We start from the raw sequence: 15799 nt of genomic DNA on the forward strand, positions 1-15799 counted from the left end.
CTGCACTACCAAAGGCTGGTCTTTACAAAAGTGTGTCGGGAATGGGTTAAAAAAGTAAGAATCATTTGTCAGATCATGACATTATTTTATATTTCTTTCCAGATCGTTTCTGTCACCGGATTTGTTGATAGTGATAGAGATGACCTGAAGCTGATGGCCTACCTAGCAGGTGCCAAGTACACAGGGTATCTCTGCCGCAGCAACACAGTTCTCATCTGTAAAGAGTAAGTGAGATGATCCTCGTCACCTACAGACTATTTTGTTTTTTACATCATCAGTTGCATTCCATGGAGTAGACATTGTGTCACCCTGGAGTTGCTTTGTAACTTTTTTTTTTTTTTTTTTTTTTTTTGTAATTTAGGCCCACTGGTATGAAATATGAGAAAGCCAAAGAATGGAGGATACCCTGTGTCAACGCCCTGTGGCTCTGTGACATTCTTCTTGGGAATTTTGAGGCTTTACGACAAATTCAAAATGGCCGATACACAATGTTTAACCTAAAGGACCCACTTGCCCCTTCATCATATCTGGTGTCAAATCTGCTCGGTAAGATGTCTACTTATATTTCAGTTATTTCGTAACTAGCAGACGTCTGACTAATCCGAAGATTAGATTTTTGGATGGAAATTTACAGAGGTCCTCCCATATTTTTTTAGGTTTATCCAAATGATTTTTCTTAATTGTCTGATTTGCGACCCACATCTGGGACCAACATCTATCTCCAGATCATGGGTCGCCTGGTGAGGTGTCCGACGCAAATGGACACGCGTGCGTGGCTCTGTCCTTTCACTTCTGTGAGCGTTATGGAAAAATCCAAGCTTGGCGTACAAGGCTATTTCGTTGACTCTTACACAACTGAATTGAGCGGTCCACAGATGTATGAGACCACCTGTTAATTTTTTTTCTGCCTGGTAGATGGAGGTCCTATGTCTGAGATACAGACATATACTACATTCATGGCATATTCTGAGCATATGTCCTGAATGTATAAGCTAGTCATACCTCATTAACTTTTCCTTGTAGTGACCGTTGCACAATACATGGAAAGTATTGAAGGGGTTGTGTCCGGTCACGTCATGACACAGGTCATCAGTATGAGAGCAGTTGGGGTCCGACACTGCACCCATATCAATAAGGTGGGCGCCGGATATAAGCACTTTGGACTGAGCTACAAAGCACTTCTCCATGAAATATGTAGCATCCGCTGCGAGGTACTACAGTACAGAGCCTTTTCTTTATATTAGCAGTACCTGGCAGCGACCGCTGCACATCTCCATCTTCATTCAGAGTATTTACATCCAGCCATCACTGTAACAAATAGCTGATCAATGGGGCTGTCGGACGCCCACCGATCTCATATTAATGACCTATCCTGTGGCCGGCCAACCCCTTTAAGCATGTGTCTTGCGTTACAGCTGTCTGTAGAAATGGCTACTAGTCTTTGGTTGCTAATTGATAAGAATCCGTTCGCATATTTCTGCACATTGAGTCCAATGATGAAATGTTCACAATGTTTTGTGTCTATAGATGCGTGGAGAGTTCCTTTGAAGGTATCTTCAGAAGTGCTAATGGTGGGTCTTATTCCATTGCCTTACTGTAACATTGGACATAACGACCGTTCTTCAGTGAGCTCTGTCATCATACATTTATCCTTTTTTTTTTTTTTGCAGAGTATAAGAATTCCACTGAAGCCTAAACAGAATGAGCCCGCAGTTCAGCCGAAACGGCCCAGGTATACTATTCGCCTAAGAACTTGTTTCTCCTTCTACCATTACAATGATCTTAATTTTATAGCTTGTGGCAATTAAGAAAACTCCATTTACTTAACATCAGGGAAAAGATACAGCAGGGGTTTGGCAGGCATAAAGATACATACGTACGTACAGTCCAGCTCATCGTTATTGGCACCCATGAAGTTTAAGTGCGTAATTCATCTCCTGAAAAAAATGAAGTGAAAGTTTTTCTGTATAGCGCACTCGTGTTAAATACTAAAGAACAAATGATAAGCAATAATTTAAAACAAAAACAATGGGAGGGAAAAATTGAAAACCTAAAGCTTTCTTTGACAATGGAATTGGCACCCTTTACATTAATTTAGTATGGAAACGCATTTTGATTCACCTGTGGTAAATCACAAGAGATTAACCTGTTATTAATTGTCGGTGCCCATGTGACATGAATTAGTGTTTTAAAAAGCCACATGGTAGGCCTTGTTTCTTTGTCACAATGGTGAAGACAAAGGAGCTGTCTGAGGACATCAGAACTGCTATTAGCAAACACAAGATGTCCAAAGGGTTTAAGGCCATCTCCAGAGATCTTGATATCTCAGATTCAACAGTGCGCAATGTTATTAAGAAGTTTGCAAAGCATGGAACCGTCAAGAACCTCCCTGAACGTGGGGGAAAGAGGAAAATTGACAAGGGATGTCTTCAAAGGTTGCTGCGAATGGTGGAAAAAACGCCACGTCAGACATCAAAAGACCTGAAGGCCAATCTGGAATAGTCTGGGGTCGTGGTTTCAACAAGTACCATGCGCCGCACACTAAACGAAGCAGAGCTTTATGGGTGAAGGCCAAGGAAGAAGCCATTGCCGAAGAAAAGACATAAGAAGGAACTACTGATCTATACCAAAAAGTATCTTGACAAACCGCAATCCTTCTAGGAAAATATTCTATGGACAGATGAAACAAAAAAAAAAAACACCTTAGCAACAGTTAAGCATGGTGGAGGATTCATAATGCTGTGGGGTTGCTTTGCTGCGTCTGGTACAGGAGACCTTGACCATATCACAGGAATCATGAAATCAGAGAATTATCAGGAGATTTTAGACTGAAGTGTCCTACCCAGTGTAAGAAAACTTTGTTTGAGTTGAAGATCATGGGTAATCCAGCAAGACAATGACCCAAAGCACATCCAATAGTACACAGAAATGGTTAAAAAAGAAAAAAATGGCTGTTTTAAAATGGCCAGCAATGAGTCCTGACCTCAATCCCACTGAAAATCTTTGGGGTGAGCTGAAATCTGCCATTGGGAAAAAAGAACCCTGGAAACATTCAAGAGCTTGAACAAACTGCAAAGGAAGATGGGAGAAAATTCCAGCTGAGAAGTGCAAGAAGCTTATAGATGGCTACAAGAAACGTTTGGACGCTGTCAGCAATGGCAAAGGGTGTGCAACCAAGTATTAGGGGTGCCTTTATTGCTGCACATGCTGTTTATTCTGTTTTTTTCTTTTGAAATTGCAACATGGAAGTTGAAAGCAATGTTTTATTGTTGTATTACTTTGGACCACTAATTAAAAAATCCTGAGGATATAACTTTGCACAATATCTTCAGAAATAGATCACTACTCGCCAAATTGGTACTTAATCCAAAAGCCATTTTGTTACGCTGACTATGGAGGTGCACCCTTGCAGGACAGAAGTTCTGACAAGCTCATTAGTTCCCTCCCCCATCGTTGCGTTACCACAGCGAAGACTGCTCTGGGCATGTGCGCACAATGTAATCATTGAGTGAAGTCGACGAGACGGAGGAAACATGTAGATCTACCAAAGCACCGTGGTTTTGCCGGATTAACTCCAGGATTCTTTAAATACTTTTTTTTTTTGTGTTTTTTTTTTTTCTTGTAATCTTCATTTTTTTCCCTTCTTTCCAGAATCGAAGACCTTCCTCCTCCAACTAAAAAACTGTCACCTGATCAGACGCCACATGTATTATTCACTGGATTTGACCCAAATCAAGTACTGCAGTATGTGAAGGTATGATCACATCCCACCATTCTGCAATCATCACCGTATGCAAACAGTGATTGCAGAGGCTGGGGTATTGTAGGTGATTTCATATTAAGGCCCCCAGATACATTGGATGTAAACCGTCCTTATTCAGCAGGACCAGACGACTAGGTGATGTGTATGGGGTCCCCCATCTCTCCCTCTGACAGATCTTGTCCGGAGAGTGAAGGATCGGAGCTTGGAATTTCAATGACTTATCCATTTCGGGGAGATACGCCTGAGCGGGAGGTGTCTGCCAGCGACTTTCTCTTCTGCGAGTGTTTGGATTGTAGCTGTGGCCAGCATTAAGAGATTCTTCCACTTGCTTTAAAGGGGTATCCTATTGTAGTATGTAGAGGTAATAATATGAGCAAATGCCGCCAATTATAAATTTAGTATAGTTCTTCTGATTAGCTATGTCAATTACCCCATGTGCAGGGCATTGCAGTATTTTAGGTATCCATGGTTGCAACCGCTAGGAACAAGCTACCACTATATGAGTGGTTGTAACTATGGATACCTAAGTTACTGCAATGCCCTGCACATAAGGAAAGAGACATAGCTAATCAGAACAACTATACTAATACTACATTTCTAATTGGAGGTATTTGTTAATATTATTATTATTTTATTATTATTACACCTACTACATATTGGGATAAGATCTTGGAGATGGGAATACACCTTTAAAGCTATAGGCCCCTAAACACGTGTGTACCTGGGTTACTACCAACCATGTGCCATTTATAATACTGATTTGCTAATAATAATAATAATATTATTAGTGCAAATTAGGATAGGATCTTCGAGATGGGAATACCCCTTTAAGGCTTATGTAGTGATGCCAGAACCTTGGATATTACCATTTTCTTTTAGACTTTGTGATTAGCGAAATTCCATAAACAATGAATGAATGTATTGTAGGGATTCTCATCCTACACATATCTTCTATAAGCCGCCTCTTTCTTCCATTTTTCGGGTTCCTGACTCTCGTCCTGCGTTGGCACCACAGGGGATAATATCAGCTGCAAAGTGTTTTCTGATTAGAAACCCAGGCTTGAAGTATGAATTAATGTATTTCCTGCCCATATTTTCCTCCTTTCAGAAACTGTATATTCTTGGCGGAGAAGTGGTAGACTCCGCACAGAAGTGCACCCACCTGATTGCCAGTAAAGTCACAAGAACTGTAAAGTTTCTGACTGCCATCTCTGTGGCCAAGCATATTGTGACCCCAGAATGGCTCGACGAAAGCTTCAAATGCCAAAAATTTGTTGGTAAGTATAAAAGGTTGGATGAGCAACGTGGTTGAGATGCAGCAAGTCAAGACTAGTCCTTTACCTTTACCCCCACAATTCCTCAGTCTCCTGCTGTTGGTAATGCTGACCTTTGCACAATACCATACACAGTTGGGGAATCCAACCATTTTTTTGGGACTTTAACTTTTCACATTTTCTTTTTTTTTTTTTATCCATAACAAACTATTTAACAGTATCTTACAGCCTGGGCATGAAAGATGAGACCTCTATTAGAGCGCACCTCTGCCGAGGCCACTGTAATGAGGCCCAGATTGTCACTTTCACCCACTCAGCCCTTGAATAATGTTTGTGAGGTTGATTGGGACTAGACCAGGGATGTCAAATTCAAACACACTGAGGGCCAAAATGAAAAAAACTTTGACAAAGTCGCGGGCCAACCAGTATACAGAATAATGGGGCCCCCATAGTCCTCCATACAGAATAATGGGGCCCCCATAGTCCTCCATACAGAATAATGGGGCCCCCATAGTCCTCCATACAGAATAATGGGGCCCCCATAGTCCTCCATACAGAATAATGGGGCCCCCATAGTCCTCCATACAGAATAATGGGGCCCCCATAGTCCTCCATACAGAATAATGGGGCCCCCATAGTCCTCCATACAGAATAATGGGGCCCCCATAGTCCTCCATACAGAATAATGGGGCCCCCATAGTCCTCCATACAGAATAATGGGGCCCCCATAGTCCTCCATACAGAATAATGGGGCCCCCATAGTCCTCCATACAGAATAATGGGGCCCCCATAGTCCTCCATACAGAATAATGGGGCCCCCATAGTCCTCCATACAGAATAATGGGGCCCCCATAGTCCTCCATACAGAATAATGGGGCCCCCATAGTCCTCCATACAGAATAATGGGGCCCCCATAGTCCTCCATACAGAATAATGGGGCCCCCATAGTCCTCCATACAGAATAATGGGGCCCCCATAGTCCTCCATACAGAATAATGGGGCCCCCATAGTCCTCCATACAGAATAATGGGGCCCCCATAGTCCTCCATACAGAATAATGGGGCCCCCATAGTCCTCCATACAGAATAATGGGGCCCCCATAGTCCTCCATACAGAATAATGGGGCCCCCATAGTCCTCCATACAGAATAATGGGGCCCCCATAGTCCTCCATACAGAATAATGGGGCCCCCATAGTCCTCCATACAGAATAATGGGGCCCCCATAGTCCTCCATACAGAATAATGGGGCCCCCATAGTCCTCCATACAGAATAATGGGGCCCCCATAGTCCTCCATACAGAATAATGGGGCCCCCATAGTACTCCATACAGAATAATGGGGCCCCCATAGTCCTCCATACAGAATAACGGGGCCCCCATAGTCCTCTATACAGAATAATGGGGCCCCCATAGTCCTCCATACAGAATAATGGGGCCCCCATAGTCCTCCATACAGAATAATGGGGCCCCCATAGTCCTCCATACAGAATAATGGGGCCCCCATAGTCCTCCATACAGAATAATGGGGCCCCCATAGTCCTCTATACAGAATAATGGGGCCCCCATAGTCCTCTATGCAGCATAATGGGCCCCCCATAGTCCTCCATTCAGCATAATGGGCCCCCCCCCGTAGTCCTCTATGCAGCATAATGGGCCCCCCCATAGTCCTCCATGCTGCATAATGGCCACACATAGGGGTGGCGGTTTTGCTGTCGCGGGCCAAATATAACCACCCTGCGGGCCCCATTTTGACATGTATGGACTAGACAAAGGAGCTTCCTCCATTTGCCCACAGTGAAATCAGAATGGATCTTTGTGCCTAAGAGAGAAATGGCCGGGATCCGTGTTTTCTCCGGTCCCAGCCATTAGCGCTGGAGGGTACTGCTGATTTGCACAGTACAGCTGTTTAGGACCAACATAAATTTTCGACAATCAGAGGGAATGACATTCCCCTGATAATGTACTTGTACATCATTATGTTGGCAGGAAGGAAATGGGATATAAAAATACATTGCAACCAGAATAATAGATTGGTCACGTTTTTTCTCCCCATTCTTAATGGGGACTTTGCATTTATATTGTCTGTTTAATTTTGTTCACTAATTCTCGCTTTCTGTGTTTCCATTCATAGAGGAACAGAGCTACATCCTGCGAGACGCCGAAGCGGAAGTTCTCTTCTGCTTTAGTTTAGAAGAGTCTCTAAAAAGAGCGCGAGTGGCCGCTCTCTTCAAGGTAACAGACACTGGATGTAATGTACTACTACTCTGGTGCCGTGCGGGTCTCTCGTTTTGTTCACATGTTTAGTTTCATTTTATGTTACTCTTGTCAGACATGAAATCATTGTAAAGCCTCATTCAGATGTCCATGTTCTACGCACTTGTTCTATGGGTGAATTTCACAGATAGGACACGTATCCATTACTACAGAGGTCCGCGGACCAGGACCGGGCCGTTGGGGTTTTTCAGCCGGTCCGCGGGGAGAGGGGGCCCCTCCAGCCTCCAGCAGGGCCGCCATCAGGGCATGACTGCCCTGACTCCAGTATGGGGCCCGGCCGGTAGGAGCCCCCTCGGAGCCCCCCTCTTGTGCGTCTCTCTCCTCATGGGGCCCCCGGCCGCATGCTAAGCGCCGGGTCCGGGACATCTTAGCGCTGCGCTGCTGCGGCAGCACCTTCATGATTCCCCTGACTTCCGGTCATGTGACGGCGCCGTCACATGGCCGGAAGTCAGGAGAACCTGGTGTCAGCGATTTGGACGAGCGCCAGGATTCTGCAGGGATCGCATGGGGGTAAGTATAACAAGTTTTATTTTTTTTTAAATACAATTAACTAGGAGTGGGGGGAATGGGAGATGCACATGGGGGGAGGGGAGAGATGAGAGATGCACATGGGGGAGGGGAGAGATGAGAGATCCACATGGGGGGGAGGGGAGAGATGAGAGATGCACATGGGGGAGGGGAGAGATGAGAGATCCACATGGGGGGGAGGGGAGAGATGCACATGGGGGAGGGGAGAGATGAGAGATGCACATGGGAGGGAGGGGAGAGATGAGAGATGCACATGGGGGGAGGGGAGAGATGAGAGATGCACATAGGAGGGAGGGGAGAGATGAGAGATCCACATGGGGGGGAGGGGAGAGATGAGAGATGCACATGGGGGAGGGGAGAGATGAGAGATCCACATGGGGGGGAGGGGAGAGATGAGAGATGCACATGGGGGGGAGGGGAGAGATGAGAGATGCACATGGGAGGGAGGGGAGAGATGAGAGATGCACATGGGGGAGGGGAGAGATGAGAGATCCACATGGGGGGGAGGGGAGAGATGAGAGATGCACATGGGAGGGAGGGGAGAGATGAGAGATGCACATGGGGGGAGGGGAGAGATGAGAGATGCACATAGGAGGGAGGGGAGAGATGAGAGATCCACATGGGGGGGAGGGGAGAGGTGAGAGATGCACATGGGGGGGAGGGGAGAGATGAGAGATGCACATGGGGGGGAGGGGAGAGATGAGAGATGCACATGGGGGAGGGGAGAGATGAGAGATGCACATGGGAGGGAGGGGAGAGATGAGAGATGCACATGGGAGGGAGGGGAGAGGTGAGAGATGCACAGGGGGGGTGAGAGATGCACAGGGGGGTGGATGAGAGATGCACGGGGGGTGGATGAGAGATGCACGGGGGGTGGATGAGAGATGCACGGGGGGTGGATGAGAGATGCACGGGGGGGGTGAGAGATGCACAGGGGGGTGGATGAGAGATGCACGGGGGGGATGAGAGATGCACGGGGGGTGGATGAGAGATGCACGGGGGGTGGATGAGAGATGCACGGAGGGTGGATGAGAGATGCACGGGGGGTGGATGAGCGATGCACGGGGGGTGGATGAGAGATGCACGGGGGGTGGATGAGAGATGCACGGGGGGTGGATGAGAGATGCACGGGGGGTGGATGAGAGATGCACGGAGGGTGGATGAGAGATGCACGGAGGGTGGATGAGAGATGCACGGAGGGTGGATGAGAGATGCACGGAGGGGGATGAGAGATGCACGGAGGGGGATGAGAGATGCACGGAGGGGATGAGAGATGCACGGGGGTGAGCTGCACATGGGGGGGTGAGAGATGCACATGGGGGGGTTATGTTTACATAACTTTGTTGCCTTATGAAGGGCGGGGGGGGCCCCCAAAAATTTCTTGCACAGGGGCCCACTACAGTCTGTGTCCGCCCCTGGGATGAAGTAAATGCAGCTGAACAGCAGCTGTCAAGACAGCTGCCCTGTCCTGCTGCAGGGCGTGATGGGGCCTCAGTGATGCGGCTCCTGGCACAGCACATTATGTGGGGCTCCTGGCATAGCTCCTGGCGGGGACCTGGTCTACACTATATGATAAGTATGCACTAAACTCCAAATCCCTCCATTACCCCGCCCCCATATGACCAAAGCCCCGCCCACCCCACCCCCTCCTTGCTGGGCCATGGAAAAATGATCTTGCTTCAAGCCGGTCCCTGGTGCAAAAAAGGTTGGGGACCACTGCATTACTATATATAGGGATGTGCACATGTTCTTTTTCATAAGAAAAAAAAAGTCTTATCCAGCGAACTGATGGAAATTGGTCTGTTTTTCACGTTTGCTAAAAAAAGTCGACATCTGAATGCTTCCTAAAATAATCTTGCCTTTCCCCTGGAGTCATCCTTTAGTGATTGTAGCTGACTGACAGGGCAGAAAAGCCAGATCTGTATTTACTCCTCTTATTTGTTACCTTTAATAAACAGGAGAGATCAGCAAATTGATTCACAGGACCTTGGTCATTGGCTATCAGATGGGAGCCTTGTAAGCCACCTGTAACCTGCCTGAATCTCCAGCTCCTCTCCTGATTAGTGGAGCTCGGCACAATAATCATGTGTGTGTCATGCCACAAATGTGACTTCACTCCTGGCTTATAAATCAGAAGAGGCGCTGGGGGTTACGGCAGGTAGGAGGCGGTTTTCAAGGCTACCATTCGGCGGCCATGAACTGCTGACATGGCCACAGTCCACGATTCGCTCATCAATAATAGTTGTATGGGTCAAAGGGGTGTGTAAGATACATATGTGTAGTTTAGATCAAGTGAGAATAAGTAGCATGCATGTAGTATTTTTTAACAAATAACATTTTGTTAAAAGTGTGTGCATGTTATAGCCTGTGATGTAGCAGAAAGCTGACACCGCATCCTTCCCTATCAGAGAGAGCTGCTGTCTCCCCTCCTGTCTGACAGCTCGGTGCAGAGCAGGAGAGGAAGCCACTGGGAATGATCGGAGGCTGCAGGACCTTCTGCACCAGTAATTCCAGGACCTTTCAGGTCTTGTGACTGATCACATGACTTGAAAGGTGCTTGAGTTGATCAAGTGGAAGGTCCTGCAAATGCTCTGCTGCAGCCGCCATACAGGTCTTGATCAGGAACTGTAGGATGTAGTAATGTATAGTGTGTTTGTCTCTATATGTGCATGTAGCAGGGCTGTGTATGTCTATATATGTGTATGTAGCAGAGCTGTGCGTGTATGTATGTGTTCATATGTGGCAGAGCTGTGTGTCTATATTCAGATGTAGCAGAGCTGTGTGTGTGTGTGTGTATGTATATATGTGCATGCAGCCGACCGGTGTGTGTATACGTGCACATGCAGCAGAACTGTGTACATATGCAGCAGAGTTGTGTGTCTATATGTGCAGGCAGCAGAGTGCTGGGTGTGTCTATATGCATATGTAGCAGAGCTGTGTGTATGTATATGTGCACATGTAGCAGAGCTTTGTTGTGTGTAAAACACTACAGAGAGGCACTAACTCTCTATTCTACCGTAGTACATTACAGTTAGTGATAATGACCTTCCACCTGACACCGCCAAGTTTTAATTTAATAGGAAAAAATGTTTTTCCTATTTTCTTCTGTCTAAAACTGGGGTGCTTCTTATGGCAAGATGCGTCTTATAGTCTGGAAAATGTGGTAAATGTTTCACTTTTCATTTAGGGAAAGTATTTTTACATCACTCCTGGAATATGTCCCAGCCTGTCAACTATGAAGTCTATTGTGGAGTGTGCCGGCGGGAAAATATTAACAAAACCCCCTTCTTTCCGAAAAATTATGGAGCATAAACAAAACAAAGTAAGTTGGATGTAGACTTCTGTCTATTTTGATTTCTCAAATATAATTTAAAGGGGTTGTTCAAGCTTATTAAAATGGGATTTCTGCTTACAGAAAACTTGTTGAAATTTGTAAAATCGCTAAATCTATAATATAATCGGCCAAGCATCCCTCTGTCTGCACACATACCAGGATTGGGGGATGAGGGGTACCACGCGTACCAGGATTGGGGGATGAGGGGTACCACGCGTACCAGGATTGGGGGGAGGGAGGGGTACCACACGTACGGCTCTCTTAGCCCCACTATACCCAGGATTGGGGGGGGGTGGGTTGATGGGGTACCACAATTGGAGGGGGGGGGGTGATGGGGTACCACGCGTACCAGGATTGGGGGGGGGGGCACAAATACCAGGATGGGGGCAGCACAAATACCAACATTGGAGACCATATACCAATAAAAATGCTCGCCATACGGGTGTAGAACGGGCTCAATAGCTAGTATAATATATTGCAGTTAGAATACAGTGCCATCTCTGGCAGTCCCATAGACGATGCTGGATATAGCTGATGACGACGCCATCTCTGGCAGTCCCATAGACGATGCTGGATATAGCTGATGACGACGCCATCTCTGGCAGTCCCATAGATAATGCTGGATATAGCTGATGACGACTCCATCTCTGGCAGTCCCATAGGTGATGCTGGATATAGCTGATGACGACGCCATCTCTGGCAGTCCCATAGATAATGCTGGATATAGCTGATGACGGCGCCATCTCTGGCAGTCCCATAGACGATGCTGGATATAGCTGATGACGACGCCATCTCTGGCAGTCCCATAGATAATGCTGGATATAGCTGATGACGGCGCCATCTCTGGCAGTCTCATAGATAATGCTGGATATAGCTGATGACGACGCCATCTCTGGCAGTCCCATAGGTGATGCTGGATATAGCTGATGACGGCGCCATCTCTGGCAGTCCCATAGATGATGCTGGATATAGCTGATGACGACGCCATCTCTGGCAGTCCCATAGGTGATGCTGGATATAGCTGATGACGGCGCCATCTCTGGCAGTCCCATAGATAATGCTGGATATAGCTGATGACGACGCCATCTCTGGCAGTCCCATAGGTGATGCTGGATATAGCTGATGACGGCGCCATCTCTGGCAGTCCCATAGATAATGCTGGATATAGCTGATGACGACGCCATCTCTGGCAGTCCCATAGACGATGCTGGATATAGCTGATGACGGCGCCATCTCTGGCAGTCTCATAGATAATGCTGGATATAGCTGATGACGACGCCATCTCTGGCAGTCCCATAGGTGATGCTGGATATAGCTGATGACGGCGCCATCTCTGGCAGTCCCATAGATAATGCTGGATATAGCTGATGACAGCGCCATCTCTGGCAGTCCCATAGGTGATGCTGGATATAGCTGATGACGACGCCATCTCTGGTAGTCCCATAGGTGATGCTGGATATAGCTGATGACTGCGCCATCTCTGGCAGTCCCATAGATGATGCTGGATATAGCTGATGACGACGCCATCTCTGGCAGTCCCATAGGTGATGCTGGATATAGCTGATGGCGCCATCTCTGGCAGTCCCATAGATAACGCTGGATATAGCTGATGACGGCGCCATCTCTGGCAGTCCCATAGATAATGCTGGATATAGCTGATGACGGCGCCATCTCTGGCAGTCCCATAGGTGATGCTGGATATAGCTGATGACAGCGCCATCTCTGGCAGTCCCATAGATAATGCTGGATATAGCTGATGACGGCGCCATCTCTGGCAGTCCCATAGACTATGCTGGATATAGCTGATGACAGCGCCATCTCTGGCAGTCCCATAGATAATGCTGGATATAGCTGATGACGGCGCCATCTCTGGCAGTCCCATAGACAATGCTGGATATAGCTGATGACGGCGCCATCTCTGGCAGTCCCATAGATGATGCTGGATATAGCTGATGACGGTTCCATCTCTGGCAGTCCCATAGATAATGCTGGATATAACTGATGACGGCACCATCTCTGGCAGTCCCATAGATAATGCTGGATATAGCTGATGACGGCGCCATCTCTGGCAGTCCCATAGACTATGCTGGATATAGCTGATGACGGCGCCATCTCTGGCAGTCCCATAGATAATGCTGGATATAGCTGATGACGGCACCATCTCTGGCAGTCCCATAGATAATGCTGGATATAGCTGATGACGGCGCCATCTCTGGCAGTCCCATAGACTATGCTGGATATAGCTGATGACAGCGCCATCTCTGGCAGTCCCATAGACGATGCTGGATATAGCTGATGACGGCGCCATCTCTGGCAGTCCCATAGACTATGCTGGATATAGCTGGTGACGGCGCCATCTCTGGCAGTCCCATAGATAATGCTGGATATAGCTGATGACCGCGCCATCTCTGGCAGTCCCATAGATAATGCTGGATATAGCTGATGACGGCGACATCTCTGGCAGTCCCATAGATAATGCTGGATATAGCTGATGACCGCGCCATCTCTGGCAGTCCCATAGATAATGCTGGATATAACTGATGACGACGCCATCTCTGGCAGTCCCATAGATAATGCTGGATATAGCTGATGACGACGCCATCTCTGGCAGTCCCATAGACTATGCTGGATATAGCTGATGACAGCGCCATCTCTGGCAGTCCCATAGATAATGCTGGATATAGCTGATGACGGTTCCATCTCTGGCAGTCCCATAGACTATGCTGGATATAGCTGATGACGACGCCATCTCTGGCAGTCCCATAGATGATGCTGGATATAGCTGATGACGACGCCATCTCTGGCAGTCCAATAGATGATGCTGGATATAGCTGATGACGGCGCCATCTCTGGCAGTCCCATAGATAATGCTGGATATAGCTGATGACAGCGCCATCTCTGGCAGTCCAATAGATAATGCTGGATATAGTTGATGACGACGCCATCTCTGGCAGTCCCATAGATAATGCTGGATATAGCTGATGACAGCGCCATCTCTGGCAGTCCAATAGATAATGCTGGATATAGTTGATGACGACGCCATCTCTGGCAGTCCCATAGATAATGCTGGATATAGCTGATGACAGCGCCATCTCTGGCAGTCCAATAGATAATGCTGGATATAGTTGATGACGACGCCATCTCTGGCAGTCCCATAGACTATGCTGGATATAGCTGATGACAGTGCCATCTCTGGCAGTCCCATAGATAATGAGTAGAGCAGGGGTTCAAACGGGGACAGTCTGTTTTGACAATCTGTGGGGGTCTCGGCATGGTGTCTGTGGTGAGATCAGATCTCTGAAGATGACATTTTCGGCTTTGTCTTATTCATGTTCCCGTTCTCTGTTGTAGAGTTTGGCGGAGATCATTCTGATATCGTGTGAAAATGACCTTCACCTCTGCAGAGAATATTTTGCTGGCAGTATAGGTGAGACGGGTGTTTGCTGCCGGTATGTGCAGTTCGCCTCTATCCAATGTGTGTAATTCTTTTTATTATTTTTTCCCTTCACAGATGTCCATAATGCAGAGTTTGTGCTCACCGGCGTCCTCACACAGACATTGGATTATGAGTCATATCCTTTACACTGCTGATCACTTGCTGGTTGGGGCTTGTATACTCTTGGTCTATTATCTGTCATATATCGGTGCAGAACTGTTACAGACGACCTAGACATGAGTATATCAGCTATTGCCTCCATGCTTTCCTGTCCTAGCGAACACATGACTACCACGCCTGCTACTTGCCACTTTGCCTTTATGGCTTTTGCTTCTATGGCTTCTCTTATTTTGTGTAATACTATGTACTCTTAGTGAATAGGTGAGCATCATATAATTGCTAGAATTTCGGAACATTCCCTTACTGGGTGACATTAATTTCTCTGATTTAAAGACTGCCTGCCATCTCATCTGACAAGTCCTTTATAAAACACTTGCTTTCCACATTAAAATAGCAGTTTTTTAGCATCTATGCATTATCGTACCTCTGTTATTCCTCATGGAAATGTATGAATAAATTGATAGCTAATTCGTGATTATGGTGCGTCCATTCAGTGTTGGAAGTGACCGAAGGAAAAACTCAATATTTACCACCATTGTCAGGGAAGAGGTGGTTGGATTTGCCATACACATCATTACAGCTCATTCTATGTCTCCACCGACAGCTGTGTATTGGGGCTTATTATCAAGATTGGTGCAGGTTGACTATCGAGACCTGTACCCACCATGCATTCATGGCATATCCTGTGGGTAGAAATGTACCAGATGGAAGTAACTAGTGTTGAGCGAGTATGTTCTATTAACCCTTTCGCCGAGTATGCTCGGGCCGAGCTTTGAGTATTTATAGCTGCTCGGTGATCAGGTTAAATCGCTCCCGTGTTTATGATTTGCAATTGTTTGACAGCTTTAATACATGTGAGGAATGTCTATTTCTTACACATTCCTCACATGTAATAAAGCTGTCAAACAGTCGCAAATCATGCACACGGGAGCGATTCAAACATAACACCGAGCAGCTGTAAATACTCGGAGCTCGGCCCGAGCATACTGGGACAGAACATACTCGCTCATCACTAGAAGTAACCATTTAAAAGAGGATCTTAGCGAGGTCAGAAGTGGCCAGTGTTTTGA

The 15799-nt window shown here is 46.9% G+C and overlaps 1 protein-coding gene across 1 annotated transcript in view; it reads left to right on the top strand.

Moving 5' to 3' along the window:
• The window catches only part of PAXIP1 (PAX interacting protein 1), a 48659-nt gene extending 33212 nt beyond the window's left edge, over positions 1–15447 (top strand). Inside the window, exons 11-20 of the mRNA XM_073677701.1 lie at positions 103–224; positions 362–546; positions 1528–1571; positions 1671–1732; positions 3652–3754; positions 4872–5040; positions 7169–7269; positions 11027–11161; positions 14525–14600; positions 14685–15447. Of these exons, the coding sequence (XP_073533802.1) occupies positions 103–224; positions 362–546; positions 1528–1571; positions 1671–1732; positions 3652–3754; positions 4872–5040; positions 7169–7269; positions 11027–11161; positions 14525–14600; positions 14685–14764 (1077 nt within the window). The 3' untranslated portion in view covers positions 14765–15447. The remainder of the gene's footprint in view (positions 1–102; positions 225–361; positions 547–1527; positions 1572–1670; positions 1733–3651; positions 3755–4871; positions 5041–7168; positions 7270–11026; positions 11162–14524; positions 14601–14684) is intronic.
• The last annotated feature ends 352 nt before the right edge of the window (positions 15448–15799 follow it).

The sequence above is a fragment of the Phyllobates terribilis genome, unplaced genomic scaffold, assembly GCF_046119375.1.
Source record: "Phyllobates terribilis strain yellow unplaced genomic scaffold, ASM4611937v1 Scaffold_4__5_contigs__length_816908805, whole genome shotgun sequence".
NCBI classification, from domain to species: domain Eukaryota; kingdom Metazoa; phylum Chordata; class Amphibia; order Anura; family Dendrobatidae; genus Phyllobates; species Phyllobates terribilis.